We start from the raw sequence: 25,337 nt of genomic DNA on the forward strand, positions 1-25,337 counted from the left end.
AGGCAGGAACCCCAGCCGCAGAGGAAAGTCCCCTCTGCCTTCTGATGCCCAACTCTAGCCCCCTCCTAGGAGACGGAAGGACACAAGAAACAAAGGTTTCAACTGTCCAAACCGAATTAATGCTGTGCCTGCCAGGTCTGAGTAGCGCCTGCCTGGTCGACGTCGGTGCTCGCCCGCCCTCTCGTGGAAGCGGCCTAACATTGCTCAAGGTTTTCTCTTGCCGCGCCGGAGCCGGGCGACCCGCCAGTCTCAGAGAAGAGCCAACGAGGGGGCTCCCAGGGCCTCTGCACGCTGGCATTGGTCGGGCGGGAGAGCGGGTTTGGGGCGCGAGGAATCGCTCTGGAGTCCCAACAGGATTCAGAAGCGCGAGCGGGAGCTCGAGTCCGACGCCAAAGTCTCCTGAGCGTCTCCGGGCCCGCGACCAGGGGCTTTCCCCACCTCCTCGGCGGGAAGCAGCTGCTGGGGCCGTCCGGTTGCAGGACAATGGAAGGAAATCAACTAGAAATCATATCCGCCCCCTCCTTGGCCGCGGAGTCAGAGACCCCTTTGTGTAGGCCTGGTTGGAGGAGGGTGACACACCACACCGTCTACCCGAGACCCCGTGCAGCCAGGCACTCTCGCTGCCCCACACTTGTTGGGTTCCCTCGTGGGGTGCCCTTCTCTTCTCCCTTTATACGGCGCATTGGAACGTGTGTTCGGCTGCATTCACTCTCTTCTTACAGGCTCCTGAACGCCCCCCTCCAAAGGTCGAGCACCACATTTCGCTGATCCAGGGTCTCCGAAGACCCAGGTCACCCATCCTTCGCACCTGCGCGTTGCAACCTCTCCAATTCCAATACCCCACTCCTGGTTCTGCTGTAAGTGGCCGAGACCCCGCTAACTTACGACCACCCGCCGCTTCTGTTGTCCCGCCCTCAAGCCGGAGGCCACGCCCCGGGCTTGCCATCTGGGGAGCGGGAGAGGAAGGAAGGATGCAGACCCAGGCGTTCACCCCACCTCCACCCCCGCCCCCGCAGGCCCGGCCTGATAAAGGAGCGGGGGCCCTGCGCCCGGCGAGACCCCGCCCCTGCGGCGAACAGAAGCAGCCCCTGCGGGACAGGGGTGAGCACCAGAGGCTGAGCGAGTCGGACGCCAGGTTCCCTGCAGAGGGTGGAGGGCGTGTGGCTGGAGGAAGGCCGAGGAGAAGAAGATGGCTAAGCCGGGGGTTCAGACTAAATAGTACAACTCCGGGGGTGGGGCAGGAACCCTTTTTGCCTCATGGAGAGATGTGGAGCGTAGGTAGGCTGGAGTCTCCAGTCTTCATCGGACACCTGAGACTCGGCTCGTAGTAGAGCCAGGTAATGGTAAGAGTGAATGCTGGAGGAGCACGAGGTGTCAGAGCAACTAAGGGCACCGTGGGCCACGCTCACCCCCGTTCACACCCACGCCTTAGGGTGGGAATCTTCAGCTGGATCGTGGTGCACTGGAATCAGAGGAATCCAGGACAGGAAAGCCAGCGATGGGATGGTGTGTGTGTGTGTGTGTGTGTGTGTGTGTGTGTGTGTGTGTGTGTCTGAGAGAGAGAGAGAGAGAGAGAGAGAGAGAGAGAGAGAGAGAGAGAGAGAGAGAGGACAGAGTTAGAAGACAGAGTTAGAAGACAGAAAGAACGCAGGGTCTTGAATGAGAATGCACGGGATGGGATGGGCGAGGTGGCCTTCTGGAGGAAGAGGCAGACTGGGAAGGCAAGGCATTTTGGGACGGCCAGGGCAGCCAAGCCCTTTCCTTGACACCCTCAGGTCTGCATCGCCATGGGCTCCACTACGGCCGCAGAGGGAGCCCTGGGCTACGTCCGCGAGTTCACCCGCCACTCCTCCGACGTGCTGGGTAACCTGAACGAGCTGCGTCTGCGCGGGATCCTCACCGACGTCACGCTGCTGGTTGGCGGACAGCCTCTTCGAGCTCACAAGGCCGTTCTCATCGCATGCAGGTTTGAGGGGACTGGGTGGTGGGGTGTGTGTGACTAGATGGGAAAGGTCTTTGGGAGGGAAGTCGAAGCGAGCCTTCCAGAAACCTGAGCTTGCAGCCGGCTCTCTTCAAAAGCACATCTGCTCCGGAAGTCCCCCAGGCCCTAACAAAGCTCTGTTTGCCCTCTCTCCAGTGGCTTTTTCTACTCAATTTTCCGAGGCCGTGCAGGAGTCGGGGTGGATGTGCTCTCTCTGCCTGGGGGCCCTGAAGCTGGAGGCTTCGCGCCTCTACTGGACTTCATGTACACTTCACGCCTCCGCCTCTCTCCCGCGACTGCACCAGCCGTCCTTGCAGCAGCCACCTACTTACAGATGGAGCATGTGGTACAAGCATGTCATCGCTTCATCCAGGCCAGGTGAGAGAGATTCAGATTGGTATTCTCCATGGCATCCCAGATGTCAAAGGCAACATCACAGGAGAATACAGCACTCAAAGCCATCACACTTTCCCCAGCTATGAACCTCTGGGCATCTCGCTGCGACCCCTGGAGGCAGAACCCCCCACGGCCCCAACAGCTCCTCCACCAGGCAGTCCTCGGCGCTCCGAAGGGAACCCAGACCCGCCTACTGAGTCTCGCAGCTGCAGCCAGGGCCCCTCCAGCCCAGGCAGTCCAGACCCCAAGGCCTGCAACTGGAAAAAATACAAGTTCATCGTGTTAAACTCTCAGGCCTCCCAAGCAGGGAGCCTGGCAGGGGAGAGGAGTTCTGGGCAACTTTGCTCCCAAGCCAGGCTCCCCAGTGGAGATGAGGCTTCCAGCAGCAGCAGCAGCAGCAGCAGCAGCAGCGAAGAAGGACACATTCTGGGTCCCCCGAGCAGGTACAGAAATTGAAACTCCAAGGACTTGTAAAGGCTAGCCTCAACTAAGAGGCAGGACATTGGGCCTGGGTGATCCGGAGGATAGCGTGAGGGGTGGATGTCAGAAACACTGACCCATATTAACCACAGAGGTCAGGTTTACATGGCAGGGTGAAACTTTGGCCCCACAATTGAATCTAGTGCACTGGGCAATGTTAGGTAATTTCCAAAGAATAGATCTTTGGATCCCAAATGGAGACGTTACTGGCGCCCGCTCGAGCAAATCGACGACTAACGGGAAGTTAAGTGATTAAGTGATTAAGATCTTTGGATCCCAAGTTCTCCAGGTGTACTGTCCTCTGCTAATCCTTTTGTCTGGCTTTTGTCATCTGCCTAGGCTCTCTCCAACTGCTGCATCTCTGCAGTTCCAATATGGGGCTTCAGCCAGTAGCCCTCATCTCTTCACAACCCAGACTCGAGAGACCAATGAAACAACATTGGGGCGGGCTCATCCACCACCAGGTAAGAGACTCCTCTTTCTCCATCCTGTGCTTTTTCCCTGTGGCCGCTCAAGGTCAAAAAATCTTCATTACTACAAATTCATATCACCTAGTAAATGTTTAGAAGCTCCATTGTCATGCCTAATAAATTATAATGTCTAGATGCAGAAACCAGGAATCCATTTTTTGTTTGTTTAATTGATGTCTTATTTATTTATTTGGTTATTTGCTTTGGTTCACATCTCTTGGTGCTTGGGAACTAATCTTGATGGCGTCAGGGGAGACTGTGTGGTGCTGAGAATCATACGCAGGTCTTCCACATGCAAAGCATGTGCTCCAATCTCCAGCCCCAAATATATACTGTTTTTAGGCTGTACCCGGCAGTCCTCAGAGATCACTTCTGGTGGTGCTCGGGGCCTATACTATTTCTCTGACCTGAAATTGTATTTTTCGCTTTTGCTTTTGGGCCACACCAGCTGTGCTTAGTGCTTTTTCCTGATTCTGCACTCGGGAATCATTCCTGACAGTGCTCAGGGAGATCATATAGGGTGTAGGTATCAAACCCGTCTCATCTGCATGCAAGGGAAGCACCTTGCCTGCTATACTATCTCTCCAGCTCAAATGCGTATTTTTTGGGTTTGGGATTTTTGTGTTTGTTTTTTCTTGTATTTTGTTGTTGTTGTTTGGGAGGTGGCAGGGGCACACCCAGATCTGCTTGGGGATCGATCACTCCTGGCAAGCTCAGAAGATCATATAAAATGCCAGGGATCAAACCAAGTTGACTGCAAGCAAGGCAGGTGCCTTCCCCGCTGTACTATCTCTTCCAACCATGAAAATTCATGTTTTTTTTTTAATATGAAGGTGGTAGATTTTCCTTAAAACCAGGTCTACATTCCCCGCCCCCCCCCCCCCACCTTCGAGCTTCCAGCTTGCTCTCTTTAGAAATTGTGATTGTGGGGAAGAGATTTCAATAAATGACCAGAAAAGTTTAGAAACTGCTGTCACCTAGAGCTGAGTGATCAGGCCAAGATTTAATAATTTTTGACTTGTGGTCACCCAGGCTGAGTGATCAGGTCAGCTCACACGAAGATTTGTCAGGGTTTTGTAGGCAGATTGTCACCAGAGTGGTACAGAAAATGGTACAAAGAGTGGTACAAAGAACAGTGAGAGAAACAAATATTTATACTCATTCCTCATTGGGTCTTTGATTTACCACCACCACTATTAAAGAGGTTAGCAGAATTTAGATGCAATGTTGTTTTCTCCTCTTACACAGCATGACCTTGAGCAAGTCAGATGGACCCAGTAAATTGAGAAAATAAAGCCTTTGGGGACTGGGAAGGGCGGTGCTTAAAGTGAATGCCTTGCATGTGTCTGAGCTCGGTTTGATCCCCAGCACCTGGAGGCTACCAAGCACCATAAGGGGGGCCCTAGTGGCTCCTGGCACTGTAGAGCCTAAACATCTTCACATCCTGAAGCCCTAACATTGAATCAGAGGCTAGTTGTCTGAGAATTGCCAGGAGTGGCCCCCCGGAGGACCTCTTAAGCATGATTTTGGAAGTATCCTCCACCAGCTGAAAAAGACAAAAGAAAACCTACTAGTATGTGTTTTTGAGAATTTACTGGTTGTTATTACCCATCCCCAGGAAGCGACTTTTTCAGCTGCCGGAAGTGTGAGGCTGTGGCAGGGTGCTCATCAGAGCTGGATTCCCATACTCCTGGAGACAAGGATAAACCTTACAAGTGCCAGCTCTGCCGGTCTTCCTTCCGCTACAAGGGCAACCTGGCCAGTCACCGCACTGTGCACACAGGTAGGCAAGGAGATGGGGATGGCTCTGACTTTCATTTACACAGGTGCTCTAACGCACACCCTCTGCCTTGCCCCCAGGGGAAAAACCCTACCACTGCTCCATCTGCGGAGCCCGCTTTAACCGGCCAGCTAACCTGAAAACACATAGCCGCATCCATTCGGGAGAGAAGCCCTACAAATGTGAGACCTGCGGCTCGCGCTTTGTACAGGTAGGTACAAAGTCCATCCAAAGGCACATTGGCAAGAGGGTGTACAGGCCATGTGGGCAGGCCTGCGGGGATGGGGGGAGGGAGGGTGGTCTGCCCCTTCTGGAGGCCGGCGGGGCCTGAGGGTCTCCATCCCTCCAGGTGGCGCATCTGCGTGCGCATGTGCTGATCCACACTGGAGAAAAGCCCTATCCCTGCCCCACCTGCGGGACTCGTTTCCGCCACCTACAGACCCTCAAGAGCCACGTTCGCATCCACACAGGCGAGAAGCCTTACCATGTGAGTAGCGGCGACGGCGGCGGCCCAAGCCAAGGAGCGGGGCTGTGAGAGGGGCAAACTGTTGCGTAGATCTTTGAAAAGTAGGTTCATCTGGAATAGTCCCCGTAAATAACGGACGGACGCCAAGGGAAGGAATGGATAGATGTAGAGTTGAGATGCCCCCTCCACTTACACCCCCGCGCCTGACCCCTATGCCCGAAGAAGAAATAGTTCCTGAGCACCTCACTTATGGCCCCCTAAAAATAGCAAAAATAACTGACTAAAAGGGCTCCCCTCGGGGAAAGTGAGTGACCGGATGGGTAGGACTGAGCTCCTGGAACTTATCCTAGATGATTCTTTCTGAAGATGGTAGGACTGAGCACCTGGAACTTATCCTAGATGATTTGGGAGGGCATGAGGATCATAGGGCTTCCCTGGCAGAAAGCTGAACAGATGACCAGCTTGTGGATGTGGAGGGACCTGACCGGCTGTCCTCCTTCACACAGTGCGACCCCTGCGGCCTGCATTTCCGGCACAAGAGTCAACTGCGGCTGCATCTGCGCCAGAAACATGGAGCTGCTACCAACACCAAAGTGCACTACCACATTCTGGGGGGACCCTAGCTAAGCGCAGTTCAGACTGCACTCGCCTCCTGCAAGCTCAAGCTTGGCTCCCCTCTCTGACTTGAGCATGGGAGTATGCAAGACAAGCCCCTCTGCCCCTCACTCCCCCCCCCCCCCATGCCCCCAATCATGAACTGCCACTATCCTAATTTCTTCTGGGAAGAGCAGGGGTGGCAGATCCTGGCTTGATCTGCCTCCGTTTTGCTGGTCAAAATCTCTTCCCCACAATCAAAATTTCTAAAGAGAGCAAACTGAAAGCTCCAAGAGGGGGGAAACTGCAGACCTGGTTTTAAGGGAAATCTACTGCCTGCAGTTTCTCATATCATTAATTTTATATGTAAATATAATTTATTGAGGCTGTTGGGTGGCACCAAGGCCTTTCACCGTTGCATTTCCCACTTAGTTCTTCCATCATGTGATCAAAGGTGACCTGACAAAGAATGAGGTCACAGCTCTGCTGGCAGAGATGAGCACTTGCCTATCCCCTTTGGCTTGAGTGTTTATTATTATTATTATTATTATTGTGATTTTTATCTTTTAGAATTGTTCTTTGTTCTCTTTGTTTTCTTGTTGGTTTGGTTAAAATGGAAGAAAAGGGTTCTGTGTGCCCAGCCCCTCCAATTTTAGGTCTGGGACCATTTTTATAGCAGCTCTGGAAACGTGTGATTTGGAGGGGTGGGTCAAGGAATGCCCTCTGGTATTCTGGGCATTCTAGATTCATTCTGGGCCTTCTGGATTCTCTAGCAGGTAGCGCTGGACTTAGACTTTTCTTCAAGGGTCACAGGACTCTTTATAGTGAGCCAGAAATGGAGTAGCAGTGTCTCGGGGAAGCTGGGGAGAGGGAGTAAATGGAGGCAGGTGGTCTTTTCTGCAAGGAGAGTAAACTTCCCCATTCATGTCACCTGGGTGTAGCTCTAGCCTTCTAGTGCCCACCCAGGAGTCTGTGTTAAGTCCATAATATTCCCACTGGGACCTGTTCTTAGCACTAATCTTAGCACTCCATGGGAGAGACACCTGAGATCCCTTGTTAGAGATGACAGAACTTTTCTGATTCTGCAAGAATGTTATGATTTAGGGAAGAATTTATGAAACTCTATCTTGAGTGGTGATACATCCTTTACTACAGAAATATGTGGATTGGAATAGTCCTTTTGATGACCTCTCCCTGAGACAAGCTCTTTTCCTTTAGTAGGTATTTGTACATCTTCTGGAAAGTGTCCAGATGCTAGGAACTCCTTTGACTCTAGAAACCACAGATACATGGCTATGTCCTTAACTGTTAAAATCTGGGTCTGTGGGCTGGAGATATAATACAACAGATAGAGAATCTTGCATGCAGCTGACTGAGTTCAATTCCCAGCACCCCATTGTCCAGGAGTAAAACATGAGCATCATGGCCAGGAGTGGCACAAAAACAAAAAGCTCTGTCTGTAACCCAGTTATCACTGCATTTCTGTGTCGAAACAGCGAATGCACTCAAATCTTCCACAGAGAGAGAAAAGGGACTGAGTTCCATTCTATGTTCACTGTAGTTTAAGGTAATGATTATGATATTGTTGGGATCAGTGAAGGTAGAAGATTTAAAAGACTGACTGAAAGGCTAAAAGATTCTTGAGATTGACCAAGTATCCAAGTAGGATTAAGAGGATAAGTGGTACAGTCACTGGGCCAAATAGGTAGACAGGAATAGGGTTATCTCTTAATTGGGCAGAATGTCTGAAATATTAGATGATGCTTTCAAACTTTTGATTTACAGTTCTGCCCCTGTTTTCCTGAGGCCATTTGATTATGAAGCATGAGGTGGAGGATAAGAAGCACTTTGGCTGTTGGGTAGAATTTCCTCAATGATGTATAAGTAACAGTACTTTCAAGCTACCCTTCTCTCTCTTTTCTATATTTTCCAATGCAGAACTGAAGGACAGGAAAGCAGAGGAGATAGACGTGAGAAGGAACCATGATTTTGATTTATAGATTGATGATCAGGTGGAGAGTACCAACGGGTAGAGGTGTTATATCTTGTAAGATAAGATTTTTGGAATAAAGAAGCATCCAGTTATGTTTTCTGTGTCCTTGGTTCTAGACCGGGAAAATCTGGGAACTGGGGCCTGTGGTGCCTAGTGGGGAAAGAGTTCTTCCCTCCTGGATACTAGCTTGAATTCTGTCCCCATTCCACTCTTCCATTCCCTTAGTTACTTGAAATGACTCTTGTTCTTCCCTTCCCTGCCCTTGCCTTCCGGCTCATTGTGTAGGGATCAGTGACTTCATGAAGTTTCTCCGGAGCCACCTGCATCCTGCTGTTCTGAAGTCAGTTCCTGCCTGAGGTGTGGAAGTGGCAGGGAGAAACCAGGAAGCCACTAATAATACCAAGAGGCTGGGGGATGCATCTGCTAGTGATCTTAATGCTTAGATCACTCCCTACCACTATTACTACTTGCCAAGGGAAATAGCATTTAGGTCCTATGAGGACAGTAGGGGCTTGGAAGTGTTAGTGAGAAGGCTGAATGGTCAGAGCCAAAATGCCTAGTCCAATCCTTCCCTACAAACAGTTTATTGGAATCTCTCCAGTATTAATGAATGCTTCGCTCCCACCCTTTCTCCTGTCCTGTATGTGGCATGGGTAGCAAGGGTGTGTGTGTGGGGGGGGATAGGAGTATCAGGGGTATATCCTGATTCTGATAAGTTATTTCCATTTTGAATTTACATTCCTCATTTGTGAAATAAATCCACTAATATGGTCTCTGTTGTTCTAACATTTAGTTTGCAAATTCTACAGAAACTTCATTTCTCTATCTTTTAAAAACCCATGACCTTGATTAGATTTTTTTTTCTTAAAAAAAAAATCAGGCTGGAGAGATAATACAGCAAGAGGGCATTTCCTTGCATGTAACCAACCATGTTGGATCCCCAGTACCCCACAAGCTCTGCCAGGAGTGATCCCTGAGCATAGAGCCAGAAGTGAGTCCTGAGCACTGCCCAAAAACATAAAAGAAAAAATAAACTAAATAAAACTTTGATCGTAATTCCCATTACAGCTTATCCTACTGTTGAAAACTAGCTGGGGCTGGAGTGATAGCACAGTGGGTAGGGTCTTGCACGCGGCTGACCCAGGTTCGATTCCCAGCATCCCATATGGTCCCCCAAGCACCACCAGGAGTAATTCCTGAGTGCAGGAGCCAGGAGTAACCCCTGAGCATCACCGGGTGTGACCCAAAAGGAAAAAAAAAGAAAACTAGCTAATATTACTTATCTTCAGCAATCAGACCTTAAACCAAGTATTTCAGCACTTAGGTTTTCTAAAACAACTCCCCTGAGCACCCCTAAGGTAAATAATATTACTCTACCAAATTTTGAAATACCAAGTGATCTTGACCAACTTAACAAGTTGTGAAATCAAGACCTGAACTGTGATTTAATTGTAAAGTTTGAACTCTGTTAAAAGGTTACAATAATGTCTATCTTTAGCATATTCCCCATATGCTAAAAAAAAAGCCAAAGTTTTTACTCCACTTACATTAACAAACACAAAAGGAATTTGGTGGGTATGCTTATTTTATTTCGTACATATAAAATTGTCTTGGTATGCTTTTAAAAAATTATATATCCTTCCTACCTGTATAAACTTAAAAAAAAAAAAAGCTGCAGCAGTCAATCCCCTGAGGTAATCTCACACCATTTCCCCCACCCCAGGGAGGTCAAAGGCATTGGGCAGGCGAAGGAAGGAATGAGGACCAGGCTGGTTGATGTCAGTTGCAGTTTATTCCAATCCTCTCTCGATCCACTCCTATCTCTCTCTTCTGCCTTCTCTTGCTCATTCTTAGAGTCTCATTTTATCTCCCAGCATGAGGGCTTGGGGTAACAATTACACATAGGTGCGGTCACAATCAATAGGGGTAGAATTCTTTCCCTTGGGGAAAGCTTCTAGGACAGATTCTCATTATCAGATAGACACACCCTAGAGCGGAATCCCCTGGGTGTGTTTCTCCTCTTCTTGTCCAACAAACATATAAGCATACATAATATAAATCATTTTGTATGGATACAGTAAGAAATACCTTAAACTTATAGAATTGTTCTCCTAGGGCCATCTCAATCTCAGACTATAGTGCTCAGGCCAGATAGTCTTTCCTATCCCTAGTAGGGTCCTAATCTTGTCGTTACTTTTGGATCATGACAGCATTTGTCTATGATCAAACTCTTAACTTACAGGTAAGAATCGTGGCACTTTGACCTGGCCCATTTCGATGCCAGGGTAGCTCACCGCTTGCCCTGGGTCCATTCAGTCCCTCATTGGGACCCTGTTTTTGGGGTGTTAGGAACCAAGGGCAACTGAGGATTAAGTCAAGAAAGCAGATGCCCAGGAGTAAATAATATTCAGAGTCAATTAAATCCTAAATTACAAAGCATAATATTAACGGTCTTCCTGTTAATACAAAAAGGACATTGCTTTAAAGTAAACTATTCAAAAGACATAAGGAGAGGAGAAAGGCAATATTAACTTACAATACAATTTCAGTGTCCTAGAAGGATCTGACCTTACAAATAATTAACAGATTCTGATTAGGGGAAAAACTGATTAACTGGTTGGGGAGGAGAGCATAGGGAAGGTTTACAGATAAACACAATGGAATGAAAATACCTAGGGAGCACTGTGATAAACCTGAGTTCCTTGTGGCAATGGGGAAAGGGCAGACCAATATGAAGCCTAAAATATTTGGAGCTATATTCCAACACCTACCTGCCCTCCTCTTCTGATATGTTTCTGTCCCCATTGATCTCCATGAACTCTCCCTCCCACCCCCTCCAAGAATTCAAGGTTAGGGTTCAGAGGGAGTTGAATTAGAGTGAAAAACAGGTTGAAGTCATCAAACAATGCAGTGAGCAACAGAGGGTTTGAGTACTGGTTGGGTAGGAGGGGCTGATCCTGTAGTAACTTGCTTCTTTAGTCTCTCTCATGGGATCAAAAAGCGTTTTTAGGAAATGGGGAGAGGACAAAGGAAAAGACTGCAGCCCTCCTCCCCCCCCCCCCCCCCAAGGAGTAGGTAGTGCTGGTGCAGCCCAGAGTGATCTCACAGCCTCCCTTCCTCTCCCAGGTTATTTTTGGTCTTTGTGACCTGTAGATTTCCTGTTAGTTGAAACAGAAGCACAGGAACTCTTTCCTATTGCGGAATAAAAGCCAGAAGTCTTAACAACCCATTCCTCTTGGCCTTTCAACTCTTCAAGAATCCAGGGACCTAGATTATGCTATGTTACTGGCCTCCTGTAGCCAACTACCTTTTTTTTTAATCTCTCATAATCCCTCCACTTTCCTGTATCTGACTATGAACTCCTGGACCCCTCATAGCAAGGGTGTGTTTTCCTCGCCTGAAACGACTTCTCCCCTCACGGACTCCTTACATGCAGGTCTTTTGTGATCAAACCGAATGCACTGAACCGCACGGCGTGCAAGAGACGGGTCAGCCCCTGTCACGTGAGGTCCATTTCGGTCCATCTCTGAAACATAAAAGTCCCTCTCCGAACGCATGCGCCTACCTCCCCCTAGGTCGGGAACTGGCCTGTAAACTCCGCCCCGCCCTCCAGCTCCGCCCCCCGCTCAGGAGTCGCAGGTCCCCATTGGCGAGCGATGCACTGGGATGCTGGCCCGGCGGCCAGGTGCTGACACTCGGAGTGATGAAACGGAACCTCCACGGTGGAGGGTGGAGCCCCGCAGAGGTGGGGCTCGAACCCAGCGCCGCCCCTAGATCCGAGGACCGGAGCTCGGGCCTCGGCGCGTTCAGTTGCGCCCGGAGCGGGCCCGTTCTTCCGACCGCCGGAGCCACGCCCCGGGCACCGCCGCCGGCCGGGCTTCCCCAGCAGCTCGCCTGAGGGAAAGCGCGGGCGCCGCTCGCGATCCATCGCTTGCGGCCTTCGGGCGCCGTCGGTATCTTCCTCCCTCCTCCCTCTCTCCCCGGGCGCGGCCCCGGGCTGCCCAGCTGCGGGGGCGGAGGGCGGAGGGTGGAAGCGGTGCGACTTCTGGGCCCTGCTCCTGCAGGAACTCCGCGCCCGCAGCCCCTTCCCTGCCGAATGGCGCCGAGGGCCCAGCCCCCCGACGGGGGCTGGGGGTGGATGGTGGTGCTCTCGGCGTTCTTCATGTCGGCGCTGGTGTTCGGGGTGCTGCGCTCCTTCGGCGTCTTCTTTGTGGAATTTGTGGCGGTGTTCGAGGAGCAGGCAGTGCGCGTCTCGTGGATCGCCTCCATAGGAATCGCGGTGCAGCAGTTCGGGAGTGAGTGGTGTGCCCGAGCCCAGCATCCCGGGGTCCCCGGAAGGGAAAAAGGAACGCGGGACATTGAAGGGGAGGGGAGGCGAGGGCGGGAGGGGGGCGGCGGAGGGAGGGGTTGCCGGAAAAGACAGCCTGAAATCTCGCAGAAGTCCTTCCTTTTCCCAGGCCCAGTGGGTAGTGCCCTGAGCACGAAGTTCGGGCCCAGGCCCGTGGTGATGACAGGGGGGATCTTGACTGCCCTGGGGATGCTGCTCGCCAGCTTTGCTACCTCCTTGACCCACCTATACCTGAGTATTGGCTTGCTTTCAGGTGAGACCTTAGGCAAAGAGAGTCAAACCTCTTGGGTTTGGACAGCCTTCCTGCTTCTTTCGGAAGGGTAGGGAGAAGCAGGAAAAAAAAATTGGACTAGCACCTGTGCCTTGAAGGGAATTATCGAGAAATGATTACAGAGATAAACAATAGTGAAAAAACTGGGAAATTCAGAGATGATGAATTCAGAATATGCAAGCTCAGGGCTAGTTGGTCTGGAGTGTAAATGAAAGAATTTCTGTAAATCTAGTCAGATAACTGGCTTTGACGGAAATAGACTTATCCAATATACAAGCTGAAGAAATACTTAGAAACGTAACACAACTTGGCAAATAAAAATTACAGTCATAAATGGTAGAACCCAGGTGTCATAGAATTCTGTGTTATATTATAGACATTTACTTTTAAGCTTCCACAGCCCCATGAGGCATGTTGTCCCCATTTTGCTTACGAGATTGAAGTATTGGAGGTCAGGTCAAATATTCAAGGTGAAAATTAAGATTATAACCCAGATTTATACTACTTTCTGTTGCTGTGCAGTGTTGGTATTGCAAGATGCCCTGAACTTCTTAAGAGCCCCAATCCCCATTTTTTCCTTTTTGACAGGCTTTGGTTGGGCCTTGAGCTTCACTCCGACGATAGCCTGCCTGTCGCGTTACTTCTCTCGCCGGCGATCTCTGGCCACAGGGCTGGCACTTACTGGAGTGGGCCTCTCTTCCTTTGCCTTTGCCCCTTTTTTCCAGTGGCTGCTCGGCCACTATGCCTGGCGAGGGGCCCTGATGCTGGTATCTGCCCTTTCCTTACATGTGGTTGCCTGTGGTGCTCTCCTTCGCCCACTCTACCTTACTGAGGATCCTGCTGTGGGTGGCCCTGGGGTCCAGCTTGCCTCCTTACTTCACCATGGCCCCTTTCTTCGTTATACTTTTGCTCTCACCATGATCAACACTGGCTATTTCATTCCCTATGTTCACCTGGTGGCCCATCTCCAGGACCAGAATTGGGACCCACTTATTGCTGCTTTCTTCCTCTCGGTGGCTGCTATTTCTGACCTTGTGGGGCGTGTGCTTTCTGGGTGGCTAGGGGATATAGTCCCAGGGCCTGTTGCACGGCTGACGGTGTTCTGGACCACCCTTTGTGGGATATCAATGGCCCTGTTCCCTGTGGCTCAGAGTTTCACAGCCCTGATGACTTTGGCGGTGGCCTACGGATTCACATCAGGGGCCCTGACCCCAGTGGCCCTCTCCATGCTGCCTGAACTGGTGGGGACTGGAAGGATATACTTTGGCCTGGGACTGGTGCAGATGGTAGAGAGCATCGGGGGGCTGCTAGGGGCTCCTCTGTCAGGTAAGAGGAATGGGGTTTCCAGGTGGGCTGGTCTGCCAGGTCATTTAATCAGGGTGGGGAGCATTCTCATTAGCATATGTATATTAGAATATGTAAATATTGCCTCTGGGATGGTATAGTACAGGGTCTGCATGGCCAGTCAGAGTAACCCTGAAGTGAGACCAATGTGCAGAGGGTCCGTGCAAAGACTAAGCTTTATGTGGAACCTTTGGCAGGTACCTACAACTTGGATTTTCAGAAGCTGTAGCTGGGTTTAGCCAACAAATATGACAGTGTCTGTCCCTTCCCTCTGGACTCCAGCCTAGGTGTCAAAGTTCTCCCAGCGTCAGATGGCAGAACTTTCAGACCCTTAAATATTTTCCTGTTAACTATTAACATGTTGAAAGGGGGTCAGAATTGTAGGAAGATAGGTTCATCAGACTTTATCTGGATTTCCAAATCCTCATGGATGGCGTGGAACTTTTCTAAAGGTAGGATGTGTTTGAGATGGCCTTGAGATGCCTCTTGTGAAATCAGAGTTCTCCAGCTCACCAGTCCTACAGTGGACCTTTCGATCTATCCAGGATCATGGGTTACAGATTATTTTCTCTCCTCCGCACCTGCATCCCCAAATGTGTTTGATTCATCTGTCCCTGGAAATAGATCTCCCCACGTATATCCCTTTTCTCTCTTGGCCCCAGGCTACCTCCGGGATGTGACAGGAAACTACACAGCTTCTTTCATGGTGGCTGGGGCCTTCCTCCTTGTGGGGAGTGGAGTTCTCATCACCCTGCCCCACTTCTGCTTCTCAGTTGCTACCTCCAAGCTTCAGGACCCTGTAACAGATGCATTGGATACCAAAGCCCCCCTGCCCAAGGAAGGGCAGTCAGACCCGGGAAGTCAGAGTCTGGCAGTACCAGGTGTCCTGACACATTTTGGTGCCCAAGGAACTACAGAGCCTTAAACATCTTAACCCATGTCCCCCAGAGCAGGCCTGGGCTTCCTGTGATGTGTATGCCAACTCTTGTACATTGTTGAGACTCATCTGTTTACTGTCACCATCCTTCCTGAAGAATTCAGGAGATGGGTTAAAATTCAAAGGTGAAGAGATTATTCTACATATTCTACAGTGCTCTCTAGAGTTGCCTAAGTGTCTTCTCTGTTGATAGATCTTTGGGAGAGGGATGCCCTGTTGAGATCAAGCTGAATAACAAAACTGGACAGTACTGAGAACCTCAAAATGCTAGAGCCCATATTTTGGAGTTGTGGCTAGGGAGTGCGTGGGAAAGTATCCAGGAGCTCTGGTGACACAAAGTATTTGAAGCCAGGACTCTGCTTTCTAGGCCAACATTCCTCTCATTTGCCCAGTGACTTCCCTGTTTTCCACTGTCTTATGTGACTTAGAGCAGAAAGTAGAATTATTGTGGCTGTAGAGGTTGTACAGTACAGCTGGAGCGATAGCACAGTGGGTAGGCATTTGCCTTGCACATGGCCAACCTGGGCAAGCTACCAAGAGTATCTCTCCCACACGGCAAAGCCTGTTAAGCTCCCCATGGCGTATTCATATGCCCAAAACAGTAACAAGTCTCATGATGGAGACGTTACTGGTGCCCACTTGAGCAAATCGATGACCAACAGGAGGACACTGCTACAGTTGAGATAGTACAGTAGGTTGGGTGTTTTCCTTGCATGCGGCCAACCCAGGTTTGATCCCTGACATCCCATGTGGTCCCCTGAACCCTCCAGGAGTGATTTCTGAATGTATTGCCAGAAGTAACCCTTGATCATCCCTGGATGAGTCCCCCCCCCCAAAAAAAGAACTTATGGTGACTTTGGTGGGGGTATAGTTTGGGGAGGGGAGTAGAAGCTCAGTGTGGAAGCCTCGATCTTAGATTCTTGCATTTACTTCAGGCCAGTTGAAAGACACTGATCTGCAGAAAGGAGTCTTCTGGAAGGTCTGAATGGAACAGTGGATGGGGTAGATAGAACACAGGAGCACACACTCCCTCCCAACAAATTGAAGGTGACATACAACATATCAAAGACCCCCTATCATAATGGCATTAATTTGGGCTTAGAAAAACCAAACAGCTGAACAGAAAGCCTTTTCCCCTCTCCCAGGGTTTAGTGGGATTCTACTCCATCTAGCTACAGCCTTCAGAAATCTTAAGTAGGATAGTTACAGTGTCCATCCTGCATTTGTCAACAACTGGAGCTTTTAGGAAAACTGAACAGAAATTCCTTATTGGGGGGGACCAGAGAGATAGTATAGTGGGTGGGGCATTTGCCTTGTGTCCGCCTGACCTGGATTTGATTCCTGGCATCCCATATGTACCCTGCACACCCCAGAAATTATTCCTGAATGCAGTGCGAGGAGTAATCCCTGAGCATTGCCAGGTGTGACCAAAAAAGCAAGGAAGAAAAAAGAAAAAGAAATGGTTTACCATTAGGGGGTTGGAAAGATAATACAGCAGCTAGGGCACTTGCCTTGCAAGTGACTGACCCAGGTTCAATCCCCAGCATCCTGTCTGGTCCCTGAAGCACCTCCAGGAGTAATTCCTGAGTACAGAGCCAGGTGTTGCCCCCAAACAAACAACAAAATAGTAATTCTTTATTGGGAAGAGGAGTGGTTAACAAGTTGTGTCCATAGTGGGCTGAGGGCCCCCTGGGGAGAGCAGGGCAACCTGAGGAATAGGAAGCAGCTCTCCCCTTTCTGCAGGATGGGTCGCTGGAGGTGAAGTTGGCTGACAGGAGGGCAGTGCAGTGGGCAACCCCATATAGACCAAGCTGCCAGAGAGGATGAAAGAGCCACATACAAGGAAAGAGGCAGTGAAGCCTCCGGTCTCATCTCGCAGGAAGCCTAAGAGGAAAGGTTAAAGGAATTGAGCTGCCTGAGGTCCCAGTTCAACAGCGGGAGGATGGCTGCTAGCAGATCCACTGACTCAGCTCCTTACCTGACAGAGGAGGGCCCAAAAGTCCTCCGAGGCTCATCAGCATCATCACCAGCCCAGTGGCCTGGACAACACCTCCGATGCCCACTAGCCCTGGGAGCACACCAAACACCAACGGGGCATAACTTCCAGCACTCAATCCATAGGCCCCAGCCGCGGCCAACAGGGGTCCCCCCCAGCTCTCCTCGCTGTCCACCCCAGGTACTAGCCCCACTGCCAGCAGCCCCAGTCCTGTCAGTGCCCCAAACACCGCCAGTAGTCTCGGGAGGGGCACCCAGCCTTGGTCTGCCAGCCACCCGCAGACCAGCCGGGCACCAGCATCCCCCACTGCAGCCACTGCCACCACCAGCGCAGCCCCGTATCCCCCCAGGCCGAGATCTAAAGCGTGAGGGGCCAAGTGCACATAGGGGACAAAGTACCCGCCCCCCACCAGGGCAGTGCCCAGTGCAAAAACTAAGAAGGCGCGTCGTGTGAAGAGACCCAGGCCCAGGGCAGCCAGGGGCCCACGGGGTGGGGTGGCAGGGTCGCCAGGAAGCGACAGCGGGCGCAGCAGAGCACCACAGGGGGTGAGGTGGAGGGTGATGGCGCCAAGGAGGAGCAAGGCTCCCCGCCAGCCAAAAGTATCAAGGAGAAGCTGCAAGCTGGGCGCCAGGAGCAGCGAGGAGGCCCCGTTGCCCGTGAGTGCCAGCCCCACGGCCAAGACTCGACGGCGGGAGAAGTAACGGGAGAGGGTGCCAACTGCTGGGGCGAACACCAGGGCCCAGCCGGAGCCTGCGGACGAAGGGATAGGACTGTCTGAGGCCGGCAGCCGGAGTTGCCTGCCCCGTTCGCTACCCTCTAGCCCCCACCCAGCTCCAGTCTCCACCGTCGCCGTCCCTTTAGGGACCGAGCCTCACTCTCCCTCACCGGCAAGAAGGCCCAGGCCGAGGTAGAGATGCAGCAGACTGCGGGCGAAAGCCGAGAAGACCAAGCCGAGCGAGGTGAGTATGCCCCCGACCATGACCACGGGGCGCGCCCCCCAGCGGGTGCTCAGGGCGCTGCCCACTGGACCTGGAAGGGAGCGCGGAATCAACAGAAGACACGCTCTGGGACCCCACCCCCCACCCCAAATCGCTCCAACTCCTCGCTGGCTGTTAGCCTAGAGACGGCGCCTGGCCGAAGAGCTCCTCCCCTAAGCACCAGTGCCCGGTCCAGCAGTCAGTTGTCCGATCATCCGTAGGGCCCCCACCACTGCGCCGTCGGGCCCGTCCACCCCCGTTGTCACCTCCCACCCCGAAAGCCCCCTCACTGGCTGCCTGCTGCACGGCCAGGGCCAGGGCGCTGACCCACGCGGTGTCCTGAGCGCTTCGGTCGAAGTGCTCGGCGAGGTCAGGCAGCACCAGGCCCAGGGAGCGCAGCAGCCCGTAGGAGAGCCCGTTCACCGCGAAGGCTGCGGCCGCCACCACCCAGCCCCAGCCCCCATCTGGGGGGCCGGCCGGCTTGGGGGTCATCGCCGTCTGGGGGAGGGAACACCTGTGAGGTGAAATCGCCATGTCGGAGCCACCGCTTAGGAACCTGGAATCCCGGAGACCCGGTCTTTTGGCCCGGGTGGGCACGTCACCCTGAGCCCGGGGGGGCGGGGGCGAGAGCGGGCCCTGGGCCTCGGGGAGACCCGGGGCCTCTCCACGGACCGAGAATCCCCCTCCCCCACTCCCGCCGCCCCCTTACCCGACCTCTGGGGCGGTGGGGGCAGGGGACGGGCGCGGAGAGGCTCGGCGGGCGGGGGCCCGGGAGGGGAGCGCGGCGAGCTGGAGCCGCACTTGGACGGTTCGCTCCGTAAACACAGATCGCCACCGGGGGCCTGAGCCACCTGGGGCGCCGGGGTGCGGAGGGCGGGGGCGCAGTGGGACTGGCAGCCAATCCGCGGAGCCGCAGCAGAGGCCAGTCGCGACGTCCCACGGGGATTGAATTTTACACCCCCAGCCCGCTGCAAGGGAGCGGCGAGGGCGCAACGCCCGAGCGCCGCGCCCTGTGCCGCGCCCGCCCTCGCACCTACAGCCCGAGGCCACAGAGCCCAGGGCGCGCCCGCCGCGAACTCAAGGTCTGCAGGCCAGTGGCGAGCCGGGGCTGAACCCCCAAAGCCCCCGGGGGAGAGTAGTCGGTTCTCTGGAGGACCAACTCAATCTCAGAAATTACAGACCTCCCCGGCGAACATGTTCGTGCGCACCAATAATCTGCCCTCGAAATTGGAGAGGGAGGAAGGGGTCTCCCTTAGCAGGAGCTGGGGTGTGCCACTCTGCGCCATCCTCTGTCATTCCCACTTACACATCGAGTAACTGAAGCATAGAGAGGTTGGTGACTTGCCGATCATCAACCCGACTAGGGAAAAAAAGAGTGGGAATATCTTTGAATTTGGATCTTTCCAGCTGGGAGGGAGTGGAGGGAAGGCGGGGTCGATGGAGTACAAAAGACCTAGCATTGAAGGAGCTGCCACGTATCTCCGCCACAGCTGAAGGAAATGAACTGCATGATCAGAGTGTGATACCAAACCAGGCCAGAAATAGCAGGACCTTTGCAGCATCAAAATTTACTAGAAAATAAAATTCTGGCATTGATTCCTTGAAAATTTTATAAAGTATCCATTTTTTTCAATTAGGAGTAAGGTTACTGTTTCATTCAGCCATTTGAATGAAGAGATGTTATTGTTGCTTGAGTTAAGAAACACTATAGAAAATACTTAATTTACTTTGTAGAGTGCATCATATGACAGCCACTTGATGGCAGTGTTTCTTAATCATTGAACAACTGCAAATAAAGGAAAAACAGCTTCTTGAGCAGTGAAACAGTAATCCTAAGAAATAGCATGGCCTTCAAGGGCTCTCCTCTGCTCCTAAGAGAAGGGGGGGAAAATCAACTGTCTTTAAACTTTGTCCTTAAGATCCTTCCCAGAAAAAAGTATACTTGCGTCACCTTTCATTCCTTCGCCTACACCTTCTCATCTGCTCCATGTAAATGCCTAGCTTTTTCTGATGCCTGTATTTTGCATATATTGTGCCCTCTGCTTGAAATGCTCTGGATAGGATGCAGGTTTTCATTCCTGACTTGTCCACCCAGGAAAGTGGCCTCACCGGTTTCCCTAGCCTGGGGAGCTGCTGAAAGGCACCTGGGAGGTGGAGCCCACAGATCCTTCAACCGCCCAGGAGGGCTGGGAGCTCACTGCTTGTGAAGGCTGGGAAGGGCTTACTGAACACAGCAAACCAGAAATAAAGTAATGCTTGGCTGTCCAAAGGGAGACCAGCCCTGTGGGTCCAGGCAGTGTCCAAAGTAATGTCAACCAACTTTACCCTATCCTTAGGCTCCAGAGGGCACTCCAGAGCTTGGGACTGGAGTAATAGACTGTGAATGGGCACCTTCTCTCTACCTCTGTTCCCTATTTTCTTAACCAAAATTATCATCTTTTATGGTGGAGCTGTGTTTGGAAAGATGGATTCCCAGGTTAGAGTTTGTGACTCAGAACCCTACTAGCAGCATGATTATAGTGAGCAAGTTATTCAACTTCTTTGTGCCTCCATTTCCTCCTTTTAAAACTGAGAAACTAATAGCAGCTACCTGGAATGGTTGTTAGGAAGATTCAGTGAGTCACTGTTTATACATGTCAGAACAGTGCCTGGAACATGATATATGTCAGCCCCTGTTGTTGCTATTGCGACTCCAAGGAACCTGACTCTCTCCTCCAGCACCTCTGTCTCCCCACTTTTCCTTCGACTGTCTCAGTTAGTATGGTGAGTCCTCAGTAGATCTACCTAGGCTAGCCAAGAAGCAAAGCACAAAAAGAGGTTAAATGGAAGTTTTCTCTGCTTTATGATAAGAGATCTTCTTAGCATTTTCTAACATTTCTGAGAAAATGCCCCCTTGACTCCAAAACAGAAGGGAAGTCAAAATAAGTTGAATAAGTTGTGTTTATTTGCTCTTTTATACTAAGTTTTTTGTTGTTGTTTTTTTAGGGGGAGGGGGGAAAACCTGGCAACTCAGGACTTATTCCTGGCTCTGTACTCAGGGACCACTCCAGGTGGGGCTAGGAGACCATAAGTGGTACAGTGGACCAAACCTGCATCGACCACCTACAAGACAAGCACCCTAACCACAAAATATTTATACACATCTACCATACCAGATGATATGCTATGGTTAAGGTTACAAATATAATGGTTGGATCTCTCCCCTTCAAGATCCCATAATTAAATTACAGGGGAGGAAAGTGAAATACAGAAACCAAGTACACAGACATCACAGAGTGGTATATGGGAAGAACTGACTCACTCTCATGGTGCCTGCCGGGAAGGCTTCACAGAAGAGAAGACCTTTGAACTGGGTCTTGAAGGATGAGTAGGAGTTTTCCAGATGGATGTGTGGGCCGGGCCATTCTAGGCAAAGGGAACAGCTTGTAGAAAAATCACAAAGGCATGAACCAGCTTGGCACACTGTTTATCACTCAGGGTGCTGTAAATAGTGGCTATGTGGAGAACAGAAAGTATGTAGGAGAATAATGTAGGCTGAAGCTGCTGGTAGCAAGAGGGACCCAGCGTGAAAGATGAAGGCCAGGCTAAGGAATCTTGGCATTTTCTAAGACAGATGCTTCTCAGATGTCACACTGATGTTGTTTTCATTAAGATCCAGTATTAATATTGGAAACCAAACACAGATTAAAGAGGATTCGTCACAATTCAAGGACTCAGAAGAGTCGGTAATTATAGAATTTATGTGAGTGAGGAAGTTCTTTGAAATGTCATGTGTTACAATGGACATTTATGAGAAATTTTGCATCCTACTTCATAATATTTGATGCATATTTTCATAGGTAAATAATACTTGAAATGATGTCATAAATTAAGTTTCATCCACAGAAGGAGTCACAAAGTCTCCTCTGGACAACCACTCAAAATCTGCATTAAGTGCTTCTACCTCTGTGAATTCACACAGTAAACCTGGGCAGCGGGGGCTGCTGCTGTGATGCAAATTGCCTTCTGTGACCCAGAGCTACCTCCCCACTTCCCCCTCCCCAGGGCTCCCCAACTGAGAGACAGCGAGACAGGGAGACAGGGTCTGATGGTGAAAATGGCCCATTTAACGCAGAGTTGCTAGCATACTTATAGAACATCCGAAAAGGGGGGTTGAGGTAAGGACATAGATGTGATTGATCATTTACATAGATAAACATTTGGCAGAGGAAATTCTCTTGGGGAGATCAACTCAAGAAGACATTCTGTCTCCAAGGGACATCTACGTTGCTTTTATCTTTCCCTCTAGTTGTACAGGTTATCAATACTTGCAGTTGTTTGGATAAACCCAGTAGGAAACAAAGATCCCAACACTTAGTTCTCTGGACTGAGAGCAAACAAGGTTTTTAACACTTGTTCTCTGGGCTCTAAAAGCAAGCAAGGCTTTTACCATAAATCCCAGACTAAGTCCTCAGACAAGTTCAGCTTGTCCTTCCTCATTGGCGTCCTGTCTCTTAAGTTGAAACAGTTTGCATCAAGACCATGCATTTATGCTTTCTAGAATGTCCGATTTCGATGCTGCGTAGCTTTGCCACTCACCCTGGGTCCATCCCAGTCCCATGGCGGGACCTCCCTTTTGGGGTGTTAGGAACTACAGCAACGGAAGCCTGAGTCAAGTAATTATGACCAAGTCATTATACCCAGGAGCAGATATATTTCAGAGTCAATCGACTCCCAAATATTAGGAGCATATCATTAATTGTCTTTCTGTGTTTAACCAAAGAACATTGCTCTATAGTAAAATATGAAAAGGCTATACGGGAAATAGAAAAGCAAATACAAATGCACAGCACTTATACAAAGCAGTACAAATATAAGTTCAGAATTACGAGACAGTTTTGGCTTACAAGTAATCAAGACTGACTTGGGGAACTGTGACAATGAGAGGTAAAATACAAGGGAAAGGTTAAAGATAAAATTTAACTAAGTTAGGAATGGTAGCAAGAGCATGTTAAATTTCTCTGGGAAGAAAAAAGGGGGTAATTCACTGAAGCCTAAAGCACTTAGGGTCAATATCCAACACAAAGGAAAGGTTGAAGATAGACTTTAACCGCATTAGGGATGTTAGCAAGGGTATGATAAGCTTCTCTGGGAGGAGGAAAGGGACAATTCACCGGTGAAGCCTAAAACACGTAGGGTACCCGCTGTGCTATTGCTCCAGCCCCAGTAAAATTCTTTTTGTCTTTTCTTCTACTTCCATGTAGCCCCTCCACCAGGATATCCTAGAAGTAAGATCTTGCATTATTGATTTCTATATCTTGACACGGATTCCAGAAGTGCAAGATAACTCAGCAAATGGGGGGAAATACTGGACAAGGAATTGAATGTTTGGACTCAGGGCACAGTACTACACAATGTGTGGCAATACTATAAGAAAGAATCACCAATAAGCACACTGGTTCTTATATCTGCCCACACGGGGAAAGCACCAGAAGCAGATAGTGGGGCAGATTTTGTCTTTAGGAAACTCTAAAGATAGGGTCACTATTTTTTTTTAAATTTTTACTTTATTAAAACGCTGTGATTTACAAAGTTGTTCATAAGTTGTTTCAGACATTTAGTGTTCCAACACCACCATCATCCTGGCAGCCACAGGACTGAAAGCAGTTACTTCAGCCACATTCGTCAGATCTTGAGTGGGAGAGCAAGGGTCACTATTTATACATAGATTGCTTTAGGGACCACAGATATGGAAGTATATCCATTTGAACTCTAAACTGCTCTGGGATTTTCTCATAAGAATTCACTTGTGATGCTTTTTGGAATATCACGTTTCTTGAGTGGGAGAGCAAGGGTCACTATTTATACATAGATTGCTTTAGGGACCACAGATATGGAAGTATATCCATTTGAACTCTAAACTGCTCTGGGATTTTCTCATAAGAATTCACTTGTGATGCTTTTTGGAATATCACGTTTCACTCAAATGAGAGAAAGAATCCGGAGTTCTGACATCCGTCGACGATCAAGGATCAGGGACGCTGTCTCATTTGCCAAGGTGTCGAAAATCAGATGGGCTGGTCATGTAATGAGATTTAAAGACGACCGCTGGACTAGAGCTGTTACCGACTGGATTCCACGGGATGTCAAAAGACCGCGTGGCCGCCCACCTACCAGATGGTCAGACTTCTTCGTCAAGATCATGAACGATCAGTTTGAGGCTCTTCATGTTCCCGGAGCGAACAGATGCCATTGGGCTACACTAGCATGCGACAGGGACAAATGGAGACGTTACTGGCGCCCGCTCGAGCAAATCGACGATTAACGGGAAGTTAAGTGATTAAGTGATGCTTTTAAGTGCGAGGCATATAATTAAGTAGATAGGTAAAGACATCTATTCAGGACAATAGACTTCACTATGTGTAGGAATAAATCTGCTTGAATGACCAGTTGATCCTTGAGTCTTGAGCTTCCATTCCTCAGGTCTGGGAAGCACTTTGCTGAATAATTGGGGTTCTGAAAGAGACTGGTTGAAGTTGGCAGAGATGGGGAAAAACTAAGGTTGGAATATGATGAAACCAAGATTGACAGGTTGTGATGAAATGGTATTGCTCCCATATTGCTCCTCATCCCTCTATCAAGTTTGTCTCCAGGGCTTCTCCCAATCTAGTGCCCACCATGTCCCTCTGTTCCAACTTCCATCTCCCAATCCTGCTCCATTTCTGTCTCCTTTCCTTACATCCTGAAGACTCTTGGACTCCCAGATCTGTCCAGACAGGCACTCTTCAGGACAGTGGGGAAGCACCCATTTGACCTAGCTCAGTGTATCTAAAGATCCAAAAGTGTCTTAATTAGTACTTTCTGGCTCTGAGCCCATGGCCTACATCTTTGTCACAGTTCTTAGTAGTAGTAGTAGCAGTAGTAGTAGTAGCAGTAGTAGTAGTAGTAGTAGTAGTAGTAGTAGTAGTAGTAGTAGACACAGGCACTGAATGACTTATTTAAGGAGGTAAATGATTGATTACAGGATTCTGGAAGCTCTCATACTTACCAAGAACTTTTGAACTAGTTTTGTCAGGAAAAGGCTGTGACAGACCTAACTAGGTTGCCAAAGTCACCACTATCAACCAGCAGACACTAGATGTCACTGTTGGCCGTCTGTGACCACTGGCCAAGACATTGATGCAGCACTTCAGAAATAGGATTCTGCTTCATACACCACTAATTAGAAACCCAATACCAGGATTATTATTCCTAACCATCCTGCCCTTGGTCATGTTCTCTCATCCTACCTGGAGGGACACCAAGAAAATGAACACTTGATATCT

The 25,337-nt window shown here is 50.1% G+C and overlaps 3 protein-coding genes across 9 annotated transcripts; 2 read left to right on the forward strand and 1 right to left on the reverse strand.

The window, feature by feature from the left end:
- Positions 1-1,021: 1,021 nt before the first annotated feature.
- Positions 1,022-6,331, forward strand: BCL6B (BCL6B transcription repressor). The gene is made up of 9 exons (XM_056115106.1): positions 1,022-1,101; positions 1,776-1,966; positions 2,138-2,359; positions 2,458-2,820; positions 3,197-3,321; positions 4,946-5,110; positions 5,188-5,318; positions 5,457-5,594; positions 6,080-6,331. The coding sequence occupies exons 2-9, from the start codon at positions 1,788-1,790 to the stop codon at positions 6,194-6,196; spliced, it is 1,440 nt and encodes a 479-aa protein (XP_055971081.1). The 5' UTR covers positions 1,022-1,101; positions 1,776-1,787; the 3' UTR covers positions 6,197-6,331.
- A 5,650-nt stretch (positions 6,332-11,981) lies between these two features.
- Positions 11,982-15,219, forward strand: SLC16A13 (solute carrier family 16 member 13). Of its 5 annotated transcripts, XM_056114958.1 has the most exons (5): positions 11,982-12,113; positions 12,225-12,455; positions 12,618-12,761; positions 13,368-14,105; positions 14,786-15,219. In XM_056114958.1, the coding sequence occupies exons 2-5, from the start codon at positions 12,257-12,259 to the stop codon at positions 15,046-15,048; spliced, it is 1,344 nt and encodes a 447-aa protein (XP_055970933.1). In that variant the 5' UTR covers positions 11,982-12,113; positions 12,225-12,256; the 3' UTR covers positions 15,049-15,219. The 5 variants fall into 5 exon arrangements, with proteins under 5 accessions (XP_055970933.1, XP_055970935.1, XP_055970936.1 ...); XM_056114960.1 differs by lacking the exon at positions 11,982-12,113 and having other exon boundaries at positions 12,321-12,455; positions 12,584-12,761; XM_056114961.1 differs by lacking the exon at positions 11,982-12,113 and having other exon boundaries at positions 12,340-12,455; positions 12,599-12,761.
- A 1,443-nt stretch (positions 15,220-16,662) lies between these two features.
- On the reverse strand, positions 16,663-19,032 carry SLC16A11 (solute carrier family 16 member 11). Of its 3 annotated transcripts, none has more exons than XM_056115054.1 (5): positions 18,748-19,032; positions 18,324-18,531; positions 17,942-18,085; positions 17,039-17,806; positions 16,663-16,944 (listed from the first exon to the last, which is right to left on the reverse strand). In XM_056115054.1, exons 2-5 carry the CDS (start codon positions 18,523-18,525, stop codon positions 16,715-16,717), a joined length of 1,344 nt encoding a protein of 447 aa, XP_055971029.1. In that variant the 5' UTR covers positions 18,526-18,531; positions 18,748-19,032; the 3' UTR covers positions 16,663-16,714. The 3 variants fall into 3 exon arrangements, with proteins under 3 accessions (XP_055971029.1, XP_055971030.1, XP_055971028.1); XM_056115055.1 differs by having other exon boundaries at positions 18,743-18,983; XM_056115053.1 differs by lacking the exon at positions 18,748-19,032 and having other exon boundaries at positions 18,324-18,647.
- Positions 19,033-25,337: the final 6,305 nt, after the last annotated feature.

The sequence above is a fragment of the Sorex fumeus genome, unplaced genomic scaffold, assembly GCF_029834395.1.
Source record: "Sorex fumeus unplaced genomic scaffold, SorFum_2.1 ptg000028l, whole genome shotgun sequence".
NCBI classification, from domain to species: Eukaryota; Metazoa; Chordata; class Mammalia; order Eulipotyphla; family Soricidae; genus Sorex; species Sorex fumeus.